The sequence below is a fragment of the Serpula lacrymans genome, assembly GCF_000218685.1.
Source record: "Serpula lacrymans var. lacrymans S7.9 unplaced genomic scaffold SERLAscaffold_17, whole genome shotgun sequence".
Taxonomy (NCBI): domain Eukaryota; kingdom Fungi; phylum Basidiomycota; class Agaricomycetes; order Boletales; family Serpulaceae; genus Serpula; species Serpula lacrymans.
In genome coordinates, this window is record NW_006763306.1 from 639,535 (window position 1) to 666,008 (window position 26,474).

The following is a 26,474-nucleotide window of genomic DNA, read 5'->3' on the forward strand; positions in this document are numbered from 1 at the left end:
CCGCTTCCGTCGCCGATCCGTTGACTACCACGTGCCACTGCTGATATCAGCAAAGCCCCGGCGGCCGGTCCAAATAGGGCAACAGGTCCATCTTCATGACGTCGATCTGCCATCATATACTATCAAAACATCGGTCGCTCGTCTTGCCTGGTTGGAGCGTGGGTGGGTAATTTTTGAGCTGGAGAAGGTTCATCCCCTTGCGTCGCCCATGTTCATCGCTGTCCCATTCACTTGGGTACACTTATCATTTGTCCATCGTCTTCGCTACAGCTACACCTACCACACGCTGCCTGGGACTCACTTGTTCCAAATTGGAACTACTCCTCTCCCTCCCTCGTTTGATCAGGTGGTCCAACACAACCAGTCCATTGGTAAGGCCATGGAACTGTCAGATTTGGACTAGGTGGTGGACCGGTGGCTCCAGTTTCTTTTTTTTCAGCAGAACATTCATTTACAGTGCGATTATTTTTGATTTTTGAATCATTTTTATGGACACATATTTTTTTAGAATGCCTGACTGACAATAAAGGAACTGTGTTGATACTGATAGTGTTTTGCCTTGCTCTTTTTTTACTGCATCTTCCCATGACATCATGATTTTCCTGCTCTCTTTTTGCTATTGGACTTTACTTTATGGCTGTACAAACCTGTGATATTACTCACAGCATTTATTGTTCTATCCCTTTCTTTTCTTTTTTTGACAATCTTATCCTGTACTACCTACGCAGGATTCGTCAGCGTACATTCCTTCCTTCATATTCTTTCTCATTCTTTTTGCACAGCTATACTGTGCATAGCCTACTTCTCTTTTACTATATAAACCCCTGTATTTTACCTTGTAAAAAAAAAGAACAAGAACTCGATTCCAGACTTCTTCTCTAATCTTAAGTCCACTTCTTACTGCTACTTGTGATCCAGTGTGGTCACAACACTTCCCACTTCTACCACTGTTAACTGCTGTCATCGTCACTCGTCACTTTTGAAAGTGATTGTCATCCCCTTCGATTAGAGTCCTTCTGAGCACTACAGTTTGTGCGTCAGGAGCCTGCTATCACTGGGAACCTCGTCACCTCGTCATCCTCGTTGTTCTCAAACCTACCTTGTGCTACAATTAGCAAGGTAGTGCTCGTCTATACTCGCCACAACGCACCTATCTTCCTATAAATTCAACTATCCCTCCTCCTCAAAACCCACACTCATACACCACTGGGTTTTACTTTGAAGGATCTTTATACGTACCACCCCACGAACAACCAGACCACTCCACTGTTCTAGGAGGCAAAGCCCATAAACAAGTTCCGTGGAATCTGGGAGGATTGTGTGTTAGTTTGTTTTGTGTGTGGTTTTCTAACAACAGTTCTCATCATCGACACCGCCACCTTGGTGCATTTGGTAAAGCTCCATGGCTCTACCGATTCTTCGTACTTCCTCAGCTGCCAGGGCCAAGTTCTTGTTTCTAGTATCCTGCAGATAGATCTGTTCTGCAATGCGAGGGTTCACATTGCGTTCCAGCAGTTTTACTGCGTGTTCATTACCAAGCCCTCCTTGGATGGAGAGGGCCAGGAACCAGGTAACATAGTCATCCGTCCTCATGTTTCCTTGTTTGAAGGAATGGATTTGCTGATGTGCCCAGTCACGCTCAGCTTGCGGTTTGAAATATTTTTCGATCTCTTTTTTGAGATCGTCCCAGGTCGGCCACACTCCCGCGGTGTAGCATTCCTGCAGTCTTACTTGGGCGTATCGACCCACCACAGGTCCTTTTAGTCGAGATAGCACCGCAGTGGCTACCTCAAAATCGTTGGCAAACACGTCCCAGTTTGCCTTGACCCAAATTTGGAGCTTGATCCACCCTTTTGGCAAATCGCGCTCTGTCTCCTTTGAAGGCGCCAGGGTCAGCAACGACTTCGACTTTCTTGTGGAACTTTTTCTTAACCAAGGGGGTTGCCACAGGAGGGTTGTTCTGCAGCTCAGTGAGTTGCGAGGTTAACGTAGCAATCTATGCATGCATGGCATGCAGCAGACTGTTCATATCTTGTTGCGATGACATGTCGACTTGTTCTCTTTGTAAGGTAATGAAAATGTAACTGGGGGTCCCCGCTTGCTATCTGCGGATCTACCTCTTCCCAGCTGAGTATCGGATCTCAATCTCCGACTGCCCACACTATAGTATTTGAAAAGTATATAAAAAGTATTCGTAAGAAACCCTGGTCCGAACGGTTGTCAGGGGGTGGTCCGCTTGTTAAGCTGTCAACCCTTCTCCAACTGGCGGAGGCAAGTGCCCGGCCCGGTCAGAGGTATTTGAAGAAGAAGTTTTGTATTCTAAAATCTAATCAACAGTGGTTCCACACCAACTGCTGAGCTATGGTACTCCCCTTAACGCTGGGGGCCGCGTATGAAAAGTTTTGGTTCTTCTCCCAAACCACTACAAGGCCGTCGTGAAGAGCGCACCTATCTGCTATGCGGGATATTCCCAACCAATAACTAGATCTCCTTCACCCTGGAGTCCAGGTGCCCAGTGGGACTTTTTGCACAAAATGTGCGAGAGAGTAGAAGAGCGAGTCCTAATGTAACAACCAAGAGTTAGTTACTCCGGCGCACACAGGTACACACTATAAAGAGAATGGAGAGGGAGTGGCTACCCCTTAAGTTGCAGTGAGTTAGTTGGTATACAGCAGGAGTACTCGCTGAGGAGTCTCCTGGATCTATTGGAGTTTATATACTACTACAGGGTTGTTTGTACATGTGTACTATACAGTTGATAGAGACAGTGGCTGATGATGTCATGGGGTCTAGCCTGCATGGCCAGCTCCACTGTGTGAGAGAGTTGTGTCTAAAATAAGAAGAAAGGCAATGCGGCGCAAGAAAGGGGAAGTGCTGCGTGGCACCATGTGTGAAAGCTATAGTACAAGTTTAAAGCGGAGAATAAAAGTAAAGGGAAAGTCCGAAAATTGTGTTATCATAACAGTGAAGGTCAATCTAGCCGCTCTAGCTAGACATAAGATATAACTCCAAGTGCGGTTGTTGGTATGGCAGAATGATCAGATGTGATGACTTGATCAAATAGACAGAGGAAGAAACTATGTTGACTGCATTGGATTGCACAATATACGTTCAGTAGACACCGGATCTATCAAAGAGAAAAGAAACAACAAACACTAAACTTACATCATACTTTGTACCACTTTTTTTTTGCCATGCCACTAGGTATTATGTAGCAATATGCAGACTCACCATTAAATCGAAAGCTGGAAGCTGAAACCAGATTACAGTTTACGTCGTGCTTTAATTGCATAGACCACGATGGCGCCCCCACGTTACTAACCGTAGCGGGAAAAGAAAGTTTCGGAAAGGTCCGGCTGCGCAGAGTCCGCGATGTCACCGGCACTAGAAAAGTACAGTGGTACTTTCACTATACCCGCGCCAAATTGAGAAGATTCCGTAGACTTCTAGCTCTGGGTGGGACTGAAGTAAACCTGAAGGCCTAGTATCGGCACAATGTCCGCTGGGATCTTGGCTTCTTGGCTTTCTTCCAGCCAATGTATCCATCTATCGCCTAAATATTCTACCAGCAGCCGCATCATGAGAAAGTACGTGTCTAGGATCATTTGTAAATCGTGACATTGCTAGCTGTCATCGGATGCGTTCACCTGGAGACTAGCTGACGCTCACCTGTCTGCTGGTGTGATCTTGGGTCTGATACTTTCGCACCAGTCGGTGCCTTAGGTGTCTGGCCAACAAGATGGTAACGAATCGCTTATCCTCGAAGTTCTATTTACCCAAGTCATCACCCTCTCGGAATCAAATTTAATCAATCACGCTTCGGAGTCGCAGCCACGCAGCCATTGTTACTATCTTTCCTACCAACTCCCCTTGGTTTTAACTCACAAGTCACAAAACTGTCTTAATCTGTCGTCGCATCATGCCTGAGGTTCCTATAATCATACATATGGCTTATGTTGGTCACTGGTCATTACGCTTTACTATCATGTGTTCCTCTCTGTCTAGGGACCAGCTCCCGGTGCTCCCTCATTTCTCCTTCAGTCCTTCGGGAACGGACGTCGTCGTCTCTTTCCAGATCTATGGTTATTCTTGAGTGTTTTGCTATCAAATCGAGAAGGCAGAATACTCATCCCCGAAACCTCAGAGCAAGGCCGCTACCTCTACCTCCATATCATGGCTTAGAACACCAGCAGTCAGAGTATCAAGTCTGCCAATTCCCCATTTGCATCTGGTAGGTTTTCTTGTTGAACCTTAACGGGTAATATTCGCTGAATGCACAAGCAATTGTGTGTTTCATAAAGGTCAGCGCTCAGCGTCAGTGTCAAGACAACTATCTGACGTCGTGTGCAATAGTGCCTCAAGAAGTACTTTAACTTCTAGAAATCTTGAGACAAGCCGTGGTTCGATTTGCTTATAATGGGGGTTCAATACCGCCTATGTTTCGATAGACCTTTTGTCGGCTGCCGTCAATATTTGGACTATTATATCCACTATGGAGGAGCTTATCGACTTGGGCCTCCTACTCAAAGCTTCAATTGACAAGGTATGTCTATGTATGATGTAGTCTACCGAAAACAAATATTCATACCTATAATCTTGTGTAGATACACACCAATCGGAGGCGAATTGAGATTCTAGCGGAAGAAATTATTGAGACCGTACACGAATTGCAGAATGTCGCGAATCAAACCACAGACATCTTGGTCAGAACGATTTGAACTCCTGGACTTAAATATACTCAACGGTGAATTCAGGGGCTTACTATTCCGCACTCGAATTCCCGTTGTACGCACAACTCCTCGATTGGGGTGCTGTAGACAAGATAAAGGCTTTAGCTACTAGCGGCAGTCTTGAGGAGGAGATCAGAGCAAACAAGTCAAGAGTTGCCACCGGTATTTCACTGTGAGTGATTGTGTTTTCTTGGGATTATTATGACCTTATATAAGGGTCTACAGCCATTCGCCATCATTCGCATCGAGAAAGCAGCAACCAAATAAAGATGACAATATAGAAATCAAGAAAAGAATTAAACCTTGTCATAGAGCAGCTCCAATACCAATTCGAAGAAGCTGTTCAATTCTACAAAGAGTTCGCTGTGGAGAAGATTACGCGATGCACTGTCAGTTACGCCCATACGTTATACAATTTCTCTAGCTGTCTCAGTAAACTTGGACGTGACAAGGAAGCTCTCATGACGACTACTCGTACATACTCTTTCGCAGCTTAGTGGCAATTGGACATCTCAACATGAAACATAATGCTGAAACGTGGCATACGTCACAGGAGCTGGTTTCCGATGGCATCCCTTCACTTTTCTCAAGATTATTCGCAACATTTATCTTCCTCTGGCTTTCATGACATGCATTAGGAGGGAATATGGACCATATCCCTCTATGAAGGTTGAAATGACCTAAAGGGCGTAATTCGAACTACAGGTATCATGCGTACAAGCATGATTTTAGCCCTCTGAAAGGGCTAAAGGCGACGAAGATACTGTCCATTTGGCGAGCAAGTTACCCAGGTACAACGATCTCTTCTACCCAATCCTTATATTCTCTCCTGAACTTCGTTCGTTGAGCCGGTTGAGGGGTGGACTCGAATAGGTCCACATAATCTGGGTCAATTATCACCAGCGCACATCTTTCAAATGCAATCGCAATATTCTTCTTGTCCTCTTCGGTTTCAGCATCATCGAAATTGGGTAAATCATGTGGCCACTTCTTCATCTCATCGTACCCTCCTTCCAATTTGGTCCCAGGAATTGGTCTCACAAAATTCGCTCTCGTGAATGTTTCCAAGCCATTGAATACCTCGAGACGAAAAGCTTCCCAATCAAAGTTCTCATCTTTTAAAGCTTGTAACGCAGGGCCTCTGGTGCTCGGGAATTGCGAGTGAAGTGGGTGAGATGGGTGAGGCATGACGGCCACTAGTCCCCTGATTCGGTACTGCTCCAATATGTCTAGAAACCAGAAGATAGATTCGCTTTCTGCATTGCTTGTGATTTGGTCGATTTTGGGTGATCGTACATCTGCTGTGCAGACGATCAGGGGAAGGGAAGAGGCTTTTTTCGGCACGAGGAATTGTCTAAGGGTGATAGAACGATTACGAGGGCTGCCGTCTTCAATGGTTGCAAAACTGAATACTAGGTGCCATAGGCACATGTGAGCTCATTTTCTGCACAAGATACTTAGGAGTTGACTAACCTTTGTTATTTGTCTTTTCTATAGCGTTTTCGAGGGAATCTTTCCACCGCGGTTCAGTGGACTCAAGCGACTTTGACGCGTTTTCCATCGATGCCTCTGATGATATTTGACCCGATGAGGTAGATCTGAACCACGAAATTGCAGACTGGACAATTGTTGTGTTCATCTGTGGTACAGGATTCTTGGCGACTAGATCATAAAATGGGAAACAATGATAGTGTATTATATATACAATACCCTTCGGCTCCCTTGTTCGGTTCGTCGTGGGTGGTACATTACGTATGGGTTGAAGAACCCTAATGCGCATATTATCGTGCAAATTACGATGTAATCTAGCGGACAAAAACAACCGGCTGTATCACTGGACGACGCTATAAGCAGGTAACTCATCATCTGCGCTCCCAGAAGACCCAGTCAAGCGTCCAACATGTCCTTCGACTCTCCATTGCCACTCATTCGCCTCCTTCCACCGAAACACATCACCACCAAAATTCACCTCAAACTCGTTGCGACCCTCTACACCGATAGCGGCGTAAACATCGTGACGATGTCTGGGAAGATATACCCCAGTAAAAGCGGGAGGTAGTCGGTAACCGTTATACGTGAAGAATATACTGCTGGTGGAGAATTCGTAGCCACACCCGATGGTGTCTCCAGATACGATGCGACTGAGTGCGTCAGTGTAGTCTCTTCCTCCGTCGGGGTCTTCGAAGAATTTACGAAGGTCGTCGAGATGTAAGCCCGCGCTTAGTCTGTTCCATCCTGGAAGTCTCCAAGAGGGATAAGGTCGGCAGGAGGTACCTATCATAATCCACTAGTTTAATTCATGAAGTGATCAATGAGCGTATGCTTCTTACCGACAGCTATGATCCCGTCCATCCTATTAATCTTTATTTCGTAGTACATACCCGTCTTGCCTTGAATGTCATATAGACCTGCCATCAAAGGCAGATCGCTCAACAGACATGTGTCCTGACAAGCAGTGTCTGTGACCACCCTGACCACTCCCGGTCCTCCCTTGCTATCGTTCTGTACCCGCCCAGCGAAACGTGATCTAGGCGGGGTAACGATGCCCCAGGCTCTGCAACCCTCAGCTGCGATTCTGTCAACGACATCTGAGGGGAGCAGTCTCGGGGCTTCTGGAGGATTGTTTGCGCAGAATTTCTCTGCTGCTGTGTATTCGTCGTCCGTAGCTTCGTGCAAGAGACCGAAAACATGAGATGTTTCTGGTGCAGGCGCCCATTGAGGAGGTGGAATTGCGTGAGCGGCTTGTTTGCCTTTGCGTTGGAACCAGGACATGATACAATAATTAGAAAAAGATGAAAGACAATAGACAGAGAGTTATTTGTATTCCATGGCGACTTGAAGACTGAGAATTCTGACCTTGTGGTCACTGTCTCAAGGCAATGTATGGCTGTGATTTGGGACGCAAGCAGTTTTCTTCTTTTGGGACCGTCCAGCTGCAACTCGCCCCGCCAGTTCTTTATGACATTTTCTGATCCCAAAGTCCTTTCCAACAGAACATTCTAAAGCCAAAATGCTGTTCTGTCCAACCTGTGCAAATCTGCTCGTCATTTCTGCAGAAACTGGATACAACAAATGGGCATGCAATAGCTGTCCTTATGAATTTCCCATTTCGAAACAGGTACGCTGAGAGCGTGAAGGCTTAGGGTGGAAGATATGATAGAAGGTCAACGGAATTTCTGATTTGTTTTTATTTCTGGAAATGTGCCTGTAGATGACATCTAGGACGAAGTTGAAACAAAAAGAGGTGGACGACGTCTTGGGAGGCGATGAGATGTGGAAGCATGCAGATTCTACAGCAGGTGGGTCACATAAGCTTCAGATTCGTTTTGCAAGTAAAATTTAAGCTTGTGCTTGACCAGCCGATTGCGATAAGTGCAATCACGGCCGAGCATACTTTTATCAGTTGCAGATTAGGTCTGCTGATGAACCCATGACAACTTGTGAGTCTGCTACTTTTATATTTTCCCTATGTACGCTTCTAAAGATTTCTCGTGTAGTTTACCGGTAAGGCATTCCCGTCGATTATATCCATTTCTCTTAGTATCTTTGCAGTTGCGCTGGCTGTGGATATCGTTGGAGAGAGAACTAGTTTCAGATGCCCTAAGGACTTCAGGAGCAAGCAGTATCACCATCTGTGAGCCATGTTCAATACTTCTTCGCGACGCGGTATTGACGCATCTCCAGCATATGAGTACTCCAGATATTTATCCCTACCTCTAGGCTTCGATGAAGGCGATAGCACAAGTGCATCGAATCGACGCTCACCTCAAAAAGCACCCTTCGTGAGATCTCACTCGTGACTGATACCGTGCAAAGAAAGAAGGGACAGGTCTTGGATTACTCTAGGTAGTGAAATAAATACCATACTGCCAATTCTGTAACTCGAGTGCTTTTGACACTCCAAGTTGAGGTCCTTTTGGCTGCAACGTACACGATTTAAAAGTAGTAGAGCTCGCTTTTAGCCAGATTACATCCGGGTATATTCTATATATTCCATTGTGGGGGGCATCGCCGCCTAGGATCACGACTTATGAGGACGCAGAAACACCTCGAGAGCCTCACACACGACACTTCAACTCGCCACCGACCATAGCAATCGTCGCGCCGAGACACCATCCCAGCTCGGTGCCATCGATCTGCTTGCCCAATGCAACTTCGCGAGTATCTCCAAACTCATATCCCAACTTCAACAACGCATGCATAAACGTGAGATCGAGACACCACTCTGGGCGTCCATCCAGCTCGTCCATCGCCTCACTGTTGTCTCCCCATCGTTTCTCCCATGCTGTGCGTCCACGACAGACATCTGTTGCGATGTTTGCGATTGTGGATACGGTGAGCGGCGACTGAGATTGCAATTGCGGGGATATGAGGGGGGTGATGCGATCATAGAAGTAGGATAAAAGGAGAACCTTCCCAGAGGGGAAGGTATCTAGCAATGAAGGCTGATAGACACCGTCAAATGAGCAAGGTTTGAGCTCACAAACACTGTGGCCAATAGATAAGTTCACCATACCGAGAAAGAAAAGAGCAGAGAAGACATACGCATCCTTCGCCATCACCAGCTCCAACACCCGATTACAGGCGTCAAAGCTCCCAATATCTCCACCAGTCATCAAGACGCTCTTGCTCTCCTCCGAACCATCTTCGATATCCACGACCTTTTGCGTACCCTGTGCCAGACATGGATTACCCACCGCAACAGGTTCTGTACCCGTACGCCCTGTACGTAGAGTCGACATGAAATCTACGACACGATGTACGCTCGCTCTCGCGCGCATGAGACCATAGCCCAGATAAGAGTGCTGGTACAGCACCCTCGTCTGCCCACCAAACTTCAAGTCATACTTGTGCTCACCCTCCTCAAGAGCGACATCCGGAAGACCGTCGTCAAACTGAGGCTCAAACACAATCTGCGTAGACGCTCCACCCAAATCCAGTACAGCATACGTTGGCGTGCCGGGAGCAGTGTCCGCCCGGATAGTGTCGAGCAGGTAATTCGCCGTAATCCACGCGTAGACGCCCTCGTCTTTGCCGTCCATGATGACAACGGCATCAGTGTCTGGTAGTGGGAAAGGGTATGTGTCAACGAGCCGTTGGCGTACAGCATCTAGGATGGCCGTGCTTCGCTCAGTGCCCAACAATCTCAGGCCAGCGGTCGCCTTTACCGCGACCGGCGTACAGCTCCTGAGTTGCTCCGGTACAACATGCAGCGCCTCATCAAGCAGGACATCAAGGCTCTTAGCGGCAGCTTCTGGGTGACCTTTGTAGTCGTCTGATGAGAGACCAGGCTGTGTCATCTTGAATACCTCGTACTCGTAAGATGGAGACGAGCCGCAGTTGTTGAATTTGTAAATGTGAATCCTTGAACCGGTAGAGCCAGCGTCTATCATAAGCGCATACTGAACAATGGGAGAGCCAGCCTTGAATGGGGTGGTGCAGTGAACGGTTTTCAGCGGGTCAGGATCAGTGGCAGGGGACGTTGGGCGTGTCGACGGTTCCAAAGGTTCTGTGACTGTGACTGGGTCTTGAGTAGGTTCAGAAGGCTTGCCTGTTGCTTCAGGTATGACAGGCTGCGGTGGTACATAGACATCCTCGAGTCCTGGTGTTGGCAGCTCTGCCACGACCACACGTTAGACATTTCCCAGAGCCAAAAACGTCGTAAACGATATCACAATAAACTGTTACACACCTGGAACATCTACTCTTGGACCAAAAAAGTAGACAAGCCCTATAAGCACAGCAGTGCCAATAGCCAGCTTCTTCCATGCGAATTTTCTGTTCATCCTGCTGGGACCTAATCCGCCTTCCAAGCGCTCGTAGTTGCCGCTTCTAGGCGATATGGGGTACATTTTCCGTGCACGAACCTCGCCTCTGAGGTCGATAGAGGTCGAACGCGCAGGACGATGGTGGCTGAGAATGGCTGCTGATGTAAATTTGGGAGTTTTCTAGACACGAGGAAACTGTGGCAGGAGAAGAGTGGAACAACGCCACAATGGCTCTTTTCTCATCAGCTCTAAGCTGGCGCCTACAATAATAATACTGTGCTTTGACTACCACCGCATTATCACTCCATGTTCACTTCAGTTAAATATCAAAATACTTTTATAAAGTAGCCAAAATGATCACATTTTAAACATTGGACGAGACAGGGTCATGGTACTTAAGGCATAATAGAAAGCGCGATAGACTTGAAAAGAAAGAATGCAGTAATAAAGAGGACCCAGGAATATCGAAACATCAGACGGGAATACTAAGGGAAGATGTCAAAAAAGGGGATAGAAAGTGGTGGTCAGGGACAGGGGATACGACGATACTCCTAGCCAGTGGTTAGGGAATGATGGTGAATATAAGTATACACGGAGCATCGAAGGGGGCAGCCAAAGAAGAAGAAAAGGGGATGGGGATGGGGATAGGGGAAGTCGGCTATGACTATTATGCATTTGTCCAAGCGGGGAGATGGGTATAACAAGCAACACAACAGCGACGAGGAGACGAGGAGAAACGCTTTAGATATCAGGGAAAGGAGGGCATTCAATGTTATGGCTACGAAGCAGCGCCTGACATGTCAACGCCCGCGATTTCCAGACCTCGCTCTCGCGTTTGTACTGTTCAACATTATCTTCCAACTCCCTCTGGTACTCTAGCTTGCGCTTGCGGCTCCGTCGCGCTGCAATGGTATTCTGGCGTCGCTTCGCCTCAATCTGCTCTTGCTCGGTCATGGAGGAATTGATGACAACATCTTCGTTCAGTTGATCTTCCTCGTCTCCAAAAGCCTGTGACCGAGCACGCTTGCGAGCAAAGATGGCAGGAACCTCTTTCCGCGACGTCACCGATGGTGTGACGTACTTGCGAGGCTGAGTGGGAGCATCGATAGGAACAAGAGCAGCGGGCGTGATGTTGCGCCGAGTACCAGTCGGAGCGGTCGTTCTACGCTTCGAAGTAGATGGCATCGCTACGTTAGAGTATTGCGGCGAGGACTCAGCCGACGAATTATCGAGGAATGGTGTTGCGGGGGATATGGAGTACATCTCATCCAGGTTAGGAGGAAGTACGGGAGGAGCAGAAAATTCATTCCGAGGCTTCGGCTCCGCAAATAGGGAGTCATAATTGCCATCATCGAAGAAATAGTCATTTCCAAACGAATGGAAGTCACCCAAGAAAGGACTTGTCAGGATATCAGCACCGATATCGGCAGATCCCATGGCGGGCGTAGTCAGCATCTCATCGTCCAAGGGCGAGTCGATAAGAGGCGACGTCAGATACTCCGAACCAAAGTCATTTGACATTTGTAGTTCGGGCGTAGCTGTGCGGCGGCACCGCATTAGCATTGCTGTATAGCATCGCACCACTAGTGACTCACCTTTCAGAACTTCCATAAGAGTCTGAATGGTCTCCGCATCAGACATTTGCGGAGTAGCCATAGGCTGCGCCGAGTCACCAGAGGAAACATCGGTCGCAGCATGGTCGTCGGGTTTTTGAGACAACATAGTCAAATAGTTCGAGCAAAGGTTTACAAAATCAGGTTCTGGTGGTTGTGTATTAGCTGAGATATCTCCGTGTGCTGGTGGTCTACGGGGAGTTGTACGAGGTGCTGGAGGCAGAGACTGGGGTATGCCATAGTGGGCAGCAAGATCCGAAAAGTTATTGAAGACCTGGTTGAACGTCTGAGGACGTGCAGAGTTACTGTTTATCGCGACATGGCGAGTTGTAGAGAAACTTGAAAGTTGGGAACTTCCAAGGGGAGACGAAGAGTTGACATTTTGAGTTGGGTGGAAAGATTGACCAGGAGAGTGCGGGTGAGGCGGACGATTTACAGGTAGCGGACGGTCGGGAACATGTTGAAAGTTGTATTGTGTGTATGGGTTAAAAATGGCGGAGTGAGGAAGCGTGTTTGCGACTAGCGATGGATATTCCGGCAACGCTTGAGGAGGCCGGGGGATTTGTCTGTAACCAAGTGATGGCAGGGTCGTCAGTTCTCGGTTCACATCAAGGTTTTTACAATCGCCTCGATGGGCCAGCGACAATGCACGATGACTGTGTGAACGATACTGAGAATGATAACTGGACTGCCGTACCGCCGAAGTCTGTGATTGCATTTGCCCATATGGCGAAGCACGAGACGATTCGGCCGACATTATTGTCGAAGGTGTATTATCGCAGTCAGATACAAAAGCCACGCGCATTCGGAACCGCGAGAGCACACTTATCGAACGTGATCGACAGATAATGGGTGCGCAGGCGATGCCGAGCAGACAAAAAAGGGCACGTAGGCCAATAGATATGATTTCAGAGAAATGAAAATGACTTGACTCACGGATGGAGGATGAATCGCCAACGGTCAACTCGTGGACGATGACTGGGCTACTCTAAGGTGCCAATCTGGTGGTGGTTAGGGGGGAAAATGCTCAGCACGATTTGTGACTCGGTCTAGCTTATAAGGCCAGTTTTCACAGCATTTCAAGCTCAGAACCGCCAATGTCCACTAATCCGGAAAAAAGGCACTGCAGGCGCTTACATCAACCGCTGACCAATAATATCCTTCCACTGCATATTTTTCGAAATTCGTTTACAAAAATTCGTTGACATGCACAGGAATTCACAATACAGAACAGTGCATTCGAATGGTAGCTGGTCTGTCGATACACGGCCAGCCTTGGGCGGACAAGTACAGCGTAGCCCAAGGCACATGGAGAGGTAGCCAATGCCGGCAGTCGCGTTCTCCCATTACGTGAGACTCAGCGAAACTGGAAAATAATTGAATCTCTAATAGCCATCGGGGCGCTGAATGATGGGTTCCACATGAGTGCACAAACTGGGCGACGGGTTTGGCCTGTAAAGTCAATGCAAAGTCTTTTCCCAGCTGCGACGACAGCGCATTACCCCACGCAAGGAGCGGACTCTCCTCCCTCTGAGGGGTAGCAAAGTGGGAAACAGGCGCTGCGATGCACAGCACGTAGCCAACGGCTACGGAGCACGGGACGTGGATGTCTGTAACAAAAGACTGTGCACCTGTCCGCTGTATCCAATCAAATCACAGAAATTTAGACGCTCTCCATCTATCAGTGACATGTCGGCAAGCAATCATGCGGTCAGCGACGCCCGCAGTGGGGAAAACTGCGCGGCAGTGCGACTGGTCCTACGAAAATACCCGCTGAGATAACGTCGTGGTCGTTTTGCATGGTTGCATTTTAATTTCCAAACTGTAGTGTGACCGCAGATGCGGGCGGTAGCACAAATTGCTCCGCATTTGATCTAGAACAATATTTGAAGATCCATCGGTCCATTTGGGAGCTGCTGAGTAACTGAGTTCATTTGAGACCATGCTATAGTCGGCTCTCTTGAATTAAAAAGCCAATGCACTGCGCCGCAACATGTAGTCGCTGTTGTACGTGAAAATGAGCCCAGCATATTGATATGTGAAGGAACGCGATATGATTGCGATAGTCTTGAGCGCTAGAGCAGACGTTACGCATTCCCGCGAGCTGATAGAAACCTACGACAGTTCCCTGGTAGGACACGTGCGTAGCAACCACCCCTCGGTACCGCCGAGTTATCCCAGCGGAGGACAGCCGGGCCGGCAATAGGATGAAAACGCAACTCCTCGAGCCATTGTCACAAATTGATTCGACCACTCGCTTACCATCGGCGTTAAAAGCAGGGTACAGGAACCGACGAGCCGCAGAGATGGCGAGAACCTCATCGGTCCTACAACGCTATAGTGACTCTGAGGCGCCATATTCAATGGACATGATATGGATCTGTGTCTTCCGTCCCGCACTGTGCGAAATAATCAGCGCTTGATAAGTCGGTAAGAACCAATGACCGACCACTGTTTCGAAAACCTTTCCTGAACTTCTCCTACCACTCCCAGTAGTATAGCTCAACTGTAAATGGTTGATGCTTGTCCATGGCTGAAATCACACGTGCCCAGCGGCTACCACATAGACACCAAGCGGTGTTCTTAGATACAAAGGTACACGCCCAAGTTGCCAGTTGCACCGAAACACCACGAACAAAGCGGATGTTCTCGAGTAGACGAGGCGTCAAAACCGAGGAGGTAGTGTACTTGCCGCGAAGGAAAGGGAGGAGGCACCAAGATGACGATATGCCGTAAATTACGCTTGATCTCCCCATCAGAATATTGTATCTTTAGTTCCTCGAGAATCGCGGATAAGACTTTCCTCCGAGCCGATCGAACAATGCATGCAACGAATGGGATGAAAGAATTTCCGATGGTCAGTCGTCGTCGAATGGAGATACACAATGTGCTGCTATACTAGAATGGGTTAAGTTCCGTGTTGAAGAAACCTAAGCCATCTCCGTCTTTTTTGAGCTGGTGTTCTGTTAGTCTAACCTGATCCCCCTTTCGCCTGTGCATCAACACAGCAATCTTCTTACGCAGATGTCTGCAGCGTTTCCTTCAAGTGCAATTCAGTTCGGATTGAAAGATAAAAAGAACAAACTTGACCTGCAATGAAGATAGGAAGTACACTCCTTGCTATAATCATCGTCATGTGTAAAACCCCATTGCTGAAGCTATGATGAGCATCGCTACCAGGGTTTCGCGTTTAGCAGGAATACTCAAGAAAACTCGTCGAGCGTAGAACAGTGGGTGGTGCTCGGGGTAAATAAAGCTTATAGGGTCATTCGGATATTTGAATGAGTATTCCGCCTAAACTATGAGTGTTAGTAGCGTCAACAGTCCAAACTAGCAAGCTCACCATAGATGCATCAGTCGTTAGTGCTTAGTAAGGCACTATGAATGGTATGAAAAGTAGTTGAGTTTTCACCTTGCTCGTCATTCGTTTTTTCGAGTTAACTACCAAACTTGAAACCGGACAACGAGTTCAACTGGCCCTCAAACTCATTGTTCGGTTTCAAATTCAGATGGTGATCGCGACTCGATCAAAATCCTTGAAGCATGATGCCCCAGGCAATCAGAAAAAACGACGTGATTAGAACAGGGTAAATGAGCGACGAATGGTAGTCAGACGGTACTGGAAACTTCACGTTCTGCATTTATCGCTTTGTAAGTGCAGATTTAAACATACCTATCCCGAGCAAGGCGAATGGGGATGTGGAAGAACAAAAATCCAAGCTGTCAGCATTTCAGAAACTTCGGGCAGCAACGTGTACGTGAATTCATCATAGAATCTTATCCAGCTGATGCGATGCATGAATCAGCATGATGGGCTGTACGTGAAGGAAGTACCGGCATCGCCACTTTACGACATGAACAAGAAAACAAGTTGACTCACGTCCACAATTTAATTTATCTACTTACTATTGCGAGAAAATACCAAAGCCTCAGCTCAATAAGCAGTTCCCATATCACTTCGTACACTGGAGTCTGGAAGAGCAAAGAACTTGAAAGTAGAGTACGTTGAAAGGGTGCGATGACTCGGATGTGGTACTCTAACCTGTATGAGGTCACGTGTATAAGTCTTGGCAAAAACAATGGTCTGAGTCAATCAAGGCCATCAGCCTCATATTCAGAAGTGAAGGAGACCCGTTAGATGTAGAGCTCGAAGGGTTCAGATCATTCTGTCAGGGTGAGTATCTTCATGCTGTCTTATCAGTTATGTGCTTATCAACAATAACAAGGTGGACTTTTGTCAAGGTGTTCATCAATTAAATAGCAACCATGCCACGGTATCTTCCCTCCGTGTTGGCTAAGTTAGCGCTGATTTATTTCTTATTTAGTTATATGGAATGCGGCCCTTGGGGAATCTTATTTTGGCTTTTGCTTTTAAGGCAGATACTCCGAGTCGCCTGTGGTTCTTCATTCCCTGTCCCTTCGTTGCTCTTTGTAGTCCCCTAAAAATAATATCGAGTCATTCTACTCTCCAGAGCATAAACCACACTCGTTTCATCAAAAAGTACTGCAGCTATGCAACTGATCATTAGCTCCGTTTTCCTACTTTCAGCTATCAAGTTATCTTTCGGGGCTACCACCGGAGATACCTCAGAAGTCTCCTTGTATCAAAATTATGAGGGGGTCATTCCAAATGTCAAATCTGCCATGTTGGCTTCCATCAGAACCAGGTGAGCAACAATCTTGTCCACATATTTTTGAAATATCTTCGCTTACTTTCTGTATCAAGCTGGGAACAAGGAACCGCAGCGGGAGGTATCCTCGAATACGACAACCCTGAATACTCCGTTTTCGGCCGATCGCCATTTACCTCCAATGGTAAAGAGCCAATCTCAGCTCTCCAACTTGCATACAGTGCAGCAGTCCGCCAAACTGCCGACGGTCGACTTAGTCAAAACATTGGTGATGCGTTGGATGGGGCAGCCCTCGACGGTGCATCCGCAGGGTCTGTGGTGCTCATGGGTTTGCGCACTCTCGGTTTATCACGAAAACTATTTGTACTATCTATTTTTCAGGTAGCTTCACGGACGAATCCCGCAAGGCGTACTGGCTTAATGCCTCTGAAGCAGAACTCAACTATGTAAGCGATTTCCCGTCTAGATTTCACTGATTTTTAACCATCATTCTCTGGAAGATTCTGAACGTTGCACCACGTACTTCCACTGGCGCAATTTCTCACAGAGCAGATTCACGTCAATACTGGTGATTGCGGCTCTCATATTTACATTTACAATCGTTAACACCTGGGATAGGGCTGATGGTGTATACATGGGCTTTCCCTTCATCGCTTACTACGGAGCAGTCACACAAAACCAAACTTTACTTCAAATCGCGTATGATCAGTGCCGCCTCTATCGTGATGCACTCCTGCTCGATGGACCCACTGGAAAACTATGGGGACACATCTACTCTGATGACACCAAAACCTGGACCGACAAAGGACTTTGGGGAACCGGTGAGCGAAACTTCCGCATTCCCCTTTCCGGCTTACTGAGCCACTATGGCACACACAGGCAATGCGTGGGCTGCACTCGGTATGTTGCGCGTTGCAGTCACAATACAAAAGGCCAACTGTGGTAGCGGTATGACGGGCCAGGTGTCTGACTTGATGGCCTGGGTCAAGGAAATTCTCGATGGCGAGTTCGCAGCACTGGTGCGTAGCTCTCATCTTTGAAAAGGCCTTAGTTTGATGTTGTATAAATTAATTACTATCAAGACCTCGGAGAACCTCATTCCAGACTATGTCATCGGTGGACCTACCTTCGACGATGCCTCCGCATCGGCTGCTCTGGCCTCCGTTGCCTATCGCTCTGTTACGCTTTTCCCTCACCAATTTGGCTCGAACTATACCACTGTCGCAAACAAGCTCCGGGATGCTGTGCTAAGCAGAGTCACAAATCTTGGAACATTGAGCCCTGTCGTCGACCCTCTCAATTGGGATGCACAAGGACTGCTGTCCACTGAAGCACAGTCTTTCGCTCTGATGATGTTCTCTGCGTGGAGGGATGGTCTTGGTCTCTAGTTTTTTGCGCTTTCGTATCTTTCGGTGTTTATTAGCATGTTATACCAACCTGTGATTATACCGGTGTTATTCAGTTGATCTTATTCTCCTTATGGCCTTACATTTATACCGCAAAGAATTGGTGTACCTAGTTGACAATCTCAGATTCATTGCTGATGTTTGCTTTATATTGCTGGCCATCTGATTTTTGGTAAACCCTTGCAAGGACTTGTAAGGTTTCTTACTCCTAGCTCAGACAACGACCCTACACACTCCATTATCTTAGTCTGGTCCGAAGTAAGGATCTTGGCTCCTCCACAGCCACTGTTTTGAGAGAAGTGGTTATTCACCAAGTTGGGGAAGCAAGTCACTTTGAGTGGCACCCAGCCTCCCTCCTCTCCCCAGGCAGACCATAATAACCAGCTTTGGCAAACAAATGCTGTAACAACGTAAATACATGCTTCTTATATAACAAACATATGTAAATATCATGTGAAAGAACAATGGTGGCCACAAAAGGCCGGTTATAATCATAGAGTAAATAGCATCGTTCAGAGTAAAAGGCTAAGCGCGACAGGGTCTGTCGCCTAAATTCGGCTGTTTTCAAGCAAAGCCACGTCATCAATCTGCAATTCTAGTTACCTAAGGATAAAACTGGCTTTCATCAAAAATAACAGAAAATACTAATATTTATTTGAAGTGGAGATCAGATCTTCAATCGGCGCTAGAAGTTCACTGGGGTACAGGGGAGTTACTCTATTCAACAACGCCCCACCTGGCATTGCAGCATGTCTCACGAAAGGACAGATTGCGGCGACGAGAACGAACAGGACCTTGACCAAGTTGACGATGGGTCTTCAAAGACTTTTACCAGCTGTTTCACGGACCCATCAGAACAAATCAACACACAAGATAAACCTGCTCTCCCTTACATCTCCTGGACAGATTCTCATATACATCAGTTGATAGAATGGCTAGAGAAGCATCCGAGACACCGTCAGATGCTTTTTTTGGACTCTAGGTCTGTAGTCAAGGATGAAGGGAGGCCAGTCGTCAAGAACACCAAAAAAGTGAAGGAATATATCCATGAACAGATCACAAAGCACGTCTTCAAGAGTGACTCTCAAGAAATGATGCATGTTGCTGTTGATCACCACCGCAAGAAGTTTGGCGTTTCTGTACAGAATCGATTAGCAATGCATGTATTTTGCTTATATGTTGTCTATTATTTTAATAACCAAACTATATAGATTGGGCAATAAATATAAGGCACTTGTACGAGGTCTTTCGAAGACTGGTCAGGGTATAACATCGGAGGAAGCATCGCAGGGTTTTGATAACTCTTTTTGTAAGTCTGTAGATATATTGAAATATACCTCATTAAAACATTTATCAGAGAAAATCTGAAAGGACTTCAAGTGGTGGGATTGGTTGCATGCATTCTGGGAAACATTGCCAAAATATAACGCTAAACCAGTGACAGGGTCCAAGGGCCAGTACATTGACTCTCAAGCTGTGACTCTGTTGTTCCCGATACATGCTGATCATGATGCTATGGCTCAGGGCATTCATTCAGCAGCATGAACAGGAAAGGCTGTCTACGTCTACTAGTGGTGATGGTGGATATCCTACTGCATCCTTTCAGCAGCCTGGTGGGTCTAGCCATCAGCCGGGTCCAAGCTCTCGTCCGGTAGTATTGCTGTCATGCACCAAAGTTGATTGGTAGCATGGACAGGTGTCAAGAATGAAGCAAATATTCAAAAAGACTCACCTTTGCGCCACACAGGCACAGTGCCACATGGAATAGTAATTAATATTGCCTTTTTTGAACTTGTGGCTGATCAGCACCACTTCTATTAGGCAATCCAGTCGCATTCACCTTTGCTTTTCCATTCAGTACTTTCTGCATTTCAGCATTTCGGCAAATTTTTGCGTCACCACTGGCTACACATTGCGCCCTCACTTTTGTCGCCCTCCCTTACCTTTTTTTTCTTTACTCAGTCCCACCATGCTAATATCAGCAAAGCCCCGGTGGCCGGTCTGAATTGGGCAAAAGGTCCATCTTCATGACGTCGATCTGATCTTCCATCATATACCATCAAAAAATCGGTCGCTCGTCTTGCCTGGTTGGAGCGTGGGTGGGTAGTTTTTGAGCTGGAGAAGGTTCATCCCCTTGCGTTGCCCATGTACATCGCCGTCCCATTCACTTGGGTACACTTATCTTTCGTCCATTGTCTTTGCTACAGCTACAGCTACCACACACTGCCTGGCTCACTTGTTCCAAATTGGAACTACTCCCCTCCCTCCCTCGTTTGACCAGGTGGTCCAGTACAACCAGTCCATTGGTAAGGCCATGGAACCGTCGGATTTGGACTAGGTGGTGGACCGGTGGCTCCAGTTTCTTTTTTTCAGCAGAACATTCATTTACAGTGCGATTATTTTTGATTTTTGAATCATTTTATGGACACATATTGTTTTCAAATGCCTGACTGACAATAAAGGAATTGTGTTGATACTGATATTTTTTTCTTTATCCTCTTTTTACTGCATCTTCCCATGACTTTATGATTTTCTTGCTTTTTTTCTGTTTTTGGACTTTATTTTATGGCTGTACAAACCTGTGACATTACTTACACAGCATTTATTGTTCTATCTCTTTCTTTTCCTTATTTTGACAATCTTATCCTGTACTACCTACACAGGATTTGTCAGCATACATTCTTTCCTTCATGTTCTTTCTCATTCTTTTTGCACAGCTATACTGTGCATAGCCTCCCTTTCTTTTACTATATAAACCCCTGTATTTTACCTTGTACAAAAACACAACAAGAAATCCAATCCAGACTTCTTCTCTAAATCTTAAGTTCACTACTCTGCTACTTGTGATCCAGTGTGGTCACAACACTTCCCACTGTTACTACTGTTAACTGCTGTCATCGTCACTTGTCACTTATTGAAAGTAATTGTCATCCCTTTTGATTAGAGTCCATCTGAGCATAACAGTTTGTGCATCAGGAGCCTGCTATCACTGGGAACCTTGTTATCTTGTCATTCTCAAACCTACCTTGTGCTAAGATTAGCAAGGTAGTGCTCATCCTATATTCATCTCAAAAAGCCCCTATCTTCTATAGTTGAACTATCCCTCCTCCTCAAAACCCACACCCATACATCTCTGGGTTTTACTTTGAAGGATCATCATACATACCACCCCACAAACAACCAGAGCACCCACTGTTCTAGGAGGCAAAGCCCATAAACAAGTTTTGTGGAATCTGGGAGGATTGTGTGTTAGTTTGTTTTGTGTGTGGTTTTCTAACAACAGTTCTCATCATCGACATTGCATAGTCGTTCGTCCCATATTAATATGCCCCCACTCAGTGTAGTTGTGCAGCAGTTCACGATGCCACAAACCAATACCTGTTTTGTTCACAATGCTCAATTTCAGCGGCCTGAGCAGTATACGAACATGCCTCAGCAGCATGGCTCCACCACTAACATTGTGTACCCCTACACTAATCCGGTTGCTTTCTCTTCGTCCAACCCCACTATATCATTTTTCTCTTTCAACAGTGCTCATGCATCTTCCGTCTTACTTCCTAGCATGGTATCTGGCAGTTCTGCATTGGCAACATCTCTTCCCATTGATGTGGCAACATCAACAATGTCAGTCACAGCAGAATGTTGGAAAAATATTCAGGCTAGTGCCATTGCTCTTTGTGGGAAGTCCCCTACATCGTCAGGCCATGGATGGACAGCAAGTATTGCTGATAGTACCACATCCAGGAGGAGTAAAGGGAAGTGTGCACGTTCAGATGAAGGTGAAGAGGCACACGCATGTGTAACTGAGGCTGACTTTCTCAAGAAGGTTATGGGGCCTATTATTGCAGATGCCGATGAACGTTCAAATGACAAAAAGTGCCTGAAGGGCATTCAGACCATCGAGAGCATCCGAAACAAGAACTTGAAGCTCGAATACGATATCACATCACTCTGGCGAAAAAGGGTGAGCAGGCAAACATTGCAAAGGTTAATGTGGAACACAATATCGAGATAGAGAAGATGCGTATTGCAGCTGAAGTGGAGGTTAAAAAGTATGAGATTGAGATGCGGTACAAAATGGACAGGGGACAGGAACCTGAACTGTCATCATCTGCTTCTGTCAACGCCGAATTTTCTAGGTCATCTTTTGCCCATTCTACTGTGTCTATTCATCCCCCACTCGATAATTTTGATGCAGCACTCGCAAATAGTGACCAAAGTGACCCTCGTGGTCTTACTAACATGCAGCCTCTGCTGAACACGCTATCACCATCTATTCCTGCTGCTGCTGGTGACTTGCATTCTTGCCAATCTCAAGACTATTTTCAAACCGGAGATTACTTGTTCGACTCCCAAATCCATTACCAGCAAGGCAATGAAGACAACAGTGGGCTGAATGTCATGCATGGTAGTGCATTCAGCATTCACACAGGTGGGTTAAGCACTGATGAGCACGTCCAAAGTTGTTGATGGGGACATTAGGTTTTTTTATTGTCGGAATACATTTTGCTATGTTGAATTATGTGTCGCTATGTACCTGTTTTCATGTATCCCTGCTTTCTTGTATTGCTTAGTATGAACAATATATGATGAAATGATCAAGAACTTTTTATTCAGATTGAATCAAAAACTGTGCGAGCATAGAGAGAATTGACTGGAACTAAGTACAACAATACAAAGAGCTAGAGAACAGATCAACTACCAATTTTTCACGGAGGTCTCGGGGCAGGTTCACAGGCATATTTTTGCCGTTGTTATCTCCCACATCCTCAACACCATCTGCTAATAACTCATCCAATTCCAACTGCCAGTCCCTATTGATATTGTTGCGTGAATTGTGGTCCTGGCCTTCCATGCGGATGATGAAATTATGAAGAATGAAACAGCACTGAATCCAGGAAATGGCATAATCAATTTGTCGGCTGGAACTGATTTGAATGCGAAGTTCTTTGAGCGATTGGAAACATATTTTGAGCAGCCCAATGGCATGCTCCGAGCGAATTCAAACATGGAATAGATGATAGTTGAAATGGCATTTTTAACAGGTAAACACCTGGTTGGGGACTCGCTTGAATGGCGAAACACATGTTGGAGACACAGGATAAGCTGAGTCGCCCCACAGCCATTCACCCGCAGTGAAAAACTTCTCTGGTGTTTGATAAATGGTGGTGTCACGAAAAGCTGACAAATCATGGATGCTACCTGTGTGTCCGAGGCCATAGTCAACAATTTTCAGGTTGTGGGGTAAAGTTGTAATCTATATATATATTTGTCAGTAGCAGTCAGTCATAAAATGCAAAAACAAAAACATACCTGTTATGATAACACATTTTCAGACCTTTCCTTTTATTTTTCATTCTCCGCTTTAACCTTTTACTATAGTTTTCACACATTGTGCCATACGGCACTTTCCTTTTGTTCAAACTCCTCTTTCTCGCGCTGCACTGCCTTTCTTCTTATTTTAGTTACAAGTCTCTCACGCAGTGGAGCTGGTCACACGGGCTGTGCCCTCTGACATCATCAGCCACTGCTTTATCAACTATATAGTACAACATGTACAAACAACCTGTAGTAGTATAAATACCTCAATAGATCCAGGAGACTCCTCAGCGAGTCCTCCTATTGTTTACCCACAACTAACTTGGTCCTACCTAAAGGGTAACCACTCCCTCATCACTACCTTTATAGTTGGTCCTAGTTGTGCGCCAGAGTAACTAACTCTTGGTTGTTACAATACCTGGGCGTTAAGAGTAGTTTGATTTTCTGTCAAAGAATGTTTCACCATGATGGCCTGGCTTTTGAAACAAGTTGAAGGTTGTCCCATCGACTGACAGATAGCCATTCTCCCAGGCCTCACAGACTTGTTTTTTGACCCATCTCTTCACCTCTGCCTTTTCCTCGTCAGTCGGAGGTGAGATCATCTCATCATGAAGAGATAAGACGGTGATCATAGTCCGCTTTGTGCAGAGCTCGACACTACCAACTGACACACTGGCCCAGTCAGCCAAATCGGCAGCAGTTTCCATAATGGCCAATACAATTTAAGAAGATGGCGAGTTGAATTCCGGTGGGAATTTGCTCGTTATTGGAATTAGTGGTAAATATCCAGTGACTCTGAATTTGTCCAAGGATTGCATCAAACGTGGTGGAATTCATACGAAGGATGTGTCAAAAGTGAGCATTATTATTAAGGCGCAACCACTCTAACAAAACAAACTAAGGCACACGAGGTGTGTGAGGATAAGTGTTAAAATGCGGGTTTTGTGTACATCTCGTTGTAAGCGTATATACTCTTTCACAAGAGTCTCGAGGTAAGAAACAGAAACCCCTGCAATTTGAGACCTTTCTCCTTCAAGTTTGTCATCATCAAAGAGGGAAAAGTCTGATTGCAAATGATCAGAAAGCCAGAGTCCATCATCGCCGTCAGATTCATTGTGAGAACATTGCTCGATTGAGATAAGATTTTGCAACAAGAAAATGAAAGCATTGTCGAGAGCACCGAGTCTCTGCTGATGCAAAATGGGGCAATTGCGACTCATGTTGGGGAATCACTCAGTGAGAGATCCTGTATATATAGTCTCAAGCCTCAAGGATACCTCCAGTATACCTCGAGTTTTTGATTTTACTCTGACTCATTTTTAATTTCCTGGATTAGCTCACCAGTCGGGATTCTGCATGCTACCCCTGCTTTCCATGCTTCCTTCGGTATGCGAGACTTGCCTAATCGATTTAGGCAGTAAGGGTGCTCTTAGCCTGTTACTCTGAACGATGTTAATCTTCGGGCAAAGCTCCAAAGTTTGCTTACATAATATAATTTCTACAGCCAGTCCCTCACACTTTTGTTTGCCCTCCATTTCTTGATAATCCTGTCCCACCTGGTCCTTTAGCCTCTCCTACCCCCTCTATATTCAAGCCCTTACATTTTGACATCTTCTACCCTAACTGCATCCACCACATTCTCATCATGCCATTTTCTCTTGTGTTTCAAATGCAAATACTCAGCAATTGTGAAGTCCCCACCACCATTGAGCCATTGACAACTTTTTTCTACATCACCTAGTCCTCAGGCTCCAGTCCTGGGTCAAAGTGGAGCTCGGGGGCTGTGGAGGCTACCCCAATTGTTGCCATCACAAATCTGCAAAGGTTTATCAGTCAGCTTACTGACATCTTGGGGAAAAATAATGTCAGTCCTGTAGAAAAAGTAACTGAGCACCAGATTTGAGCTACTAAGCTCATCCACAAGATTATGGGCTGACGAGTAGTTAGAAGGTTCATGTTATACTCTTGTTGATTAGTAATGTGGCCATCATATCTTCAATTATGTGAGCATCAGTGGCTGATTTTTCCTGGCTGGTTAAAGCACATACAAACTTCATATCAAATAAGCAGCTAAAAAGGAAATTCTGAGAAACACTGCCTTTGCAATTTCTAAATACCCAGCATTCAGAAGCAGGTGCCAGTGGGGCCACATGAATGTGACTTCCATCAAGAGCTCCCACTGTTACGATAACACAATTTCCGGACATCTCCTTTCCTTTTTATTCTCCGCTTTAACTTTATACTTTAAGTGCCACGCGGCATTTCCCTTTCTCGCGCCGCGTTGCCTTTCTTTTACTTTTAGACTTAACTCTCTCACACAGTGGAGCTGGCCATACGGGCTAGGCCCTATGACATCATCAGCCACTGCCTTCATCAACTGTATAGTATACATGTACAAACAACCTGTAGTAGTATATATACCCCAATAGATCCAGGAGACTCCTCAGCGAGTCCTCCTGTTTCAACAAACTCTCTGCAGCTTAAGGGGTAACCACTCCCTCAACATCTTCTTTATAGTGTGTTCTTGTGTGCGCCAGAGTAACTAACTCTTGGTTGTTACATTAGGACTCGCTCTTCTACTCTCTCGCACGTGTGTGCAAAAGTCCCATTGGGCACCCGGACTCCAGGGTGAAGGAGATTGGTTAGCGGTTAGGAATATCCCACATAGCAGATAGGTGCGCTCCTAGCGACGGCCTTGTAGTGCTTCGGGAGAAGAACGCAAACCTTCGATACGCGGCCCCCAGCGTTAAGGGGAGTACCTTAGCTCAGCAGTCGGTGTGGAACCACTGTTGATTAGATTTAGAATACAAACTTTCACTTTCGAATACCTCTGACCAGGCCGGGCACTTGCCTCCGCCAGTCTGGAGAAGGGTTGACAGCTTAACAAGCGGACCACCCCCTGACAACCGTTCGGACCAGGGTTTATTACAAACACATTTTTATATACCTTTTTAAATACTATAGTGTGGGTAGTCGGAGATTGAGATCCGATACTCAGCTGGGAAGA

At 46.2% G+C, this 26,474-nt stretch overlaps 10 protein-coding genes across 10 annotated transcripts; 5 read left to right on the forward strand and 5 right to left on the reverse strand.

Moving 5' to 3' along the window:
- Window positions 1-1,347: 1,347 nt before the first annotated feature.
- On the reverse strand, window positions 1,348-2,047 carry SERLADRAFT_443379 (uncharacterized protein; the record flags this gene model as incomplete). The annotated part of the gene is made up of 3 exons (XM_007323985.1): window positions 1,348-1,868; window positions 1,934-1,966; window positions 2,023-2,047. The coding sequence occupies 3 exons, from the start codon at window positions 2,045-2,047 to the stop codon at window positions 1,348-1,350; spliced, it is 579 nt and encodes a 192-aa protein (XP_007324047.1).
- Window positions 2,048-4,492: 2,445 nt separating this feature from the next.
- Window positions 4,493-5,227, forward strand: SERLADRAFT_443380 (uncharacterized protein; the record flags this gene model as incomplete). Its single annotated transcript, XM_007323986.1, has 5 exons — window positions 4,493-4,543; window positions 4,605-4,703; window positions 4,755-4,785; window positions 4,836-4,902; window positions 5,020-5,227. 5 exons carry the CDS (start codon window positions 4,493-4,495, stop codon window positions 5,225-5,227), a joined length of 456 nt encoding a protein of 151 aa, XP_007324048.1.
- A 576-nt stretch (window positions 5,228-5,803) lies between these two features.
- Window positions 5,804-7,550, reverse strand: SERLADRAFT_479769 (uncharacterized protein; the record flags this gene model as incomplete). The annotated part of the gene is made up of 3 exons (XM_007323987.1): window positions 5,804-6,143; window positions 6,206-7,004; window positions 7,061-7,550. 2 exons carry the CDS (start codon window positions 7,500-7,502, stop codon window positions 6,562-6,564), a joined length of 885 nt encoding a protein of 294 aa, XP_007324049.1.
- Window positions 7,551-7,651: 101 nt separating this feature from the next.
- SERLADRAFT_479772 (uncharacterized protein) lies at window positions 7,652-10,788 on the reverse strand (the record flags this gene model as incomplete). Its single annotated transcript, XM_007323988.1, has 7 exons — window positions 7,652-8,029; window positions 8,090-8,170; window positions 8,228-8,234; window positions 8,283-8,364; window positions 8,415-9,218; window positions 9,276-10,347; window positions 10,423-10,788. 3 exons carry the CDS (start codon window positions 10,580-10,582, stop codon window positions 8,789-8,791), a joined length of 1,662 nt encoding a protein of 553 aa, XP_007324050.1.
- Window positions 10,789-10,815: 27 nt separating this feature from the next.
- SERLADRAFT_479783 (uncharacterized protein) lies at window positions 10,816-13,140 on the reverse strand (the record flags this gene model as incomplete). Its single annotated transcript, XM_007323989.1, has 4 exons — window positions 10,816-11,443; window positions 11,471-12,036; window positions 12,094-12,677; window positions 13,048-13,140. The coding sequence occupies 3 exons, from the start codon at window positions 12,218-12,220 to the stop codon at window positions 11,240-11,242; spliced, it is 897 nt and encodes a 298-aa protein (XP_007324051.1).
- A 1,317-nt stretch (window positions 13,141-14,457) lies between these two features.
- On the forward strand, window positions 14,458-14,977 carry SERLADRAFT_402800 (uncharacterized protein; the record flags this gene model as incomplete). Its single annotated transcript, XM_007323990.1, has 2 exons — window positions 14,458-14,510; window positions 14,561-14,977. The coding sequence occupies one exon, from the start codon at window positions 14,641-14,643 to the stop codon at window positions 14,845-14,847; it is 207 nt and encodes a 68-aa protein (XP_007324052.1).
- Window positions 14,978-16,254: 1,277 nt separating this feature from the next.
- On the forward strand, window positions 16,255-18,350 carry SERLADRAFT_479791 (uncharacterized protein; the record flags this gene model as incomplete). Its single annotated transcript, XM_007323991.1, has 8 exons — window positions 16,255-16,285; window positions 16,338-16,778; window positions 16,838-17,070; window positions 17,124-17,188; window positions 17,243-17,310; window positions 17,361-17,563; window positions 17,622-17,761; window positions 17,825-18,350. 7 exons carry the CDS (start codon window positions 16,624-16,626, stop codon window positions 18,128-18,130), a joined length of 1,170 nt encoding a protein of 389 aa, XP_007324053.1.
- Window positions 18,351-18,882: 532 nt separating this feature from the next.
- Window positions 18,883-19,201, forward strand: SERLADRAFT_402804 (uncharacterized protein; the record flags this gene model as incomplete). Its single annotated transcript, XM_007323992.1, has 1 exon — window positions 18,883-19,201. A coding segment is annotated over one exon (233 nt), but the record flags the coding sequence as incomplete, so codon positions are not given.
- A 2,374-nt stretch (window positions 19,202-21,575) lies between these two features.
- Window positions 21,576-22,727, forward strand: SERLADRAFT_411809 (uncharacterized protein; the record flags this gene model as incomplete). The annotated part of the gene is made up of 3 exons (XM_007323993.1): window positions 21,576-22,112; window positions 22,136-22,580; window positions 22,723-22,727. 3 exons carry the CDS (start codon window positions 21,576-21,578, stop codon window positions 22,725-22,727), a joined length of 987 nt encoding a protein of 328 aa, XP_007324055.1.
- An 81-nt stretch (window positions 22,728-22,808) lies between these two features.
- SERLADRAFT_411810 (uncharacterized protein) lies at window positions 22,809-24,174 on the reverse strand (the record flags this gene model as incomplete). The annotated part of the gene is made up of 4 exons (XM_007323994.1): window positions 22,809-23,036; window positions 23,202-23,405; window positions 23,886-23,943; window positions 23,981-24,174. 4 exons carry the CDS (start codon window positions 24,172-24,174, stop codon window positions 22,809-22,811), a joined length of 684 nt encoding a protein of 227 aa, XP_007324056.1.
- Between the last annotated feature and the right edge of the window lie 2,300 nt (window positions 24,175-26,474).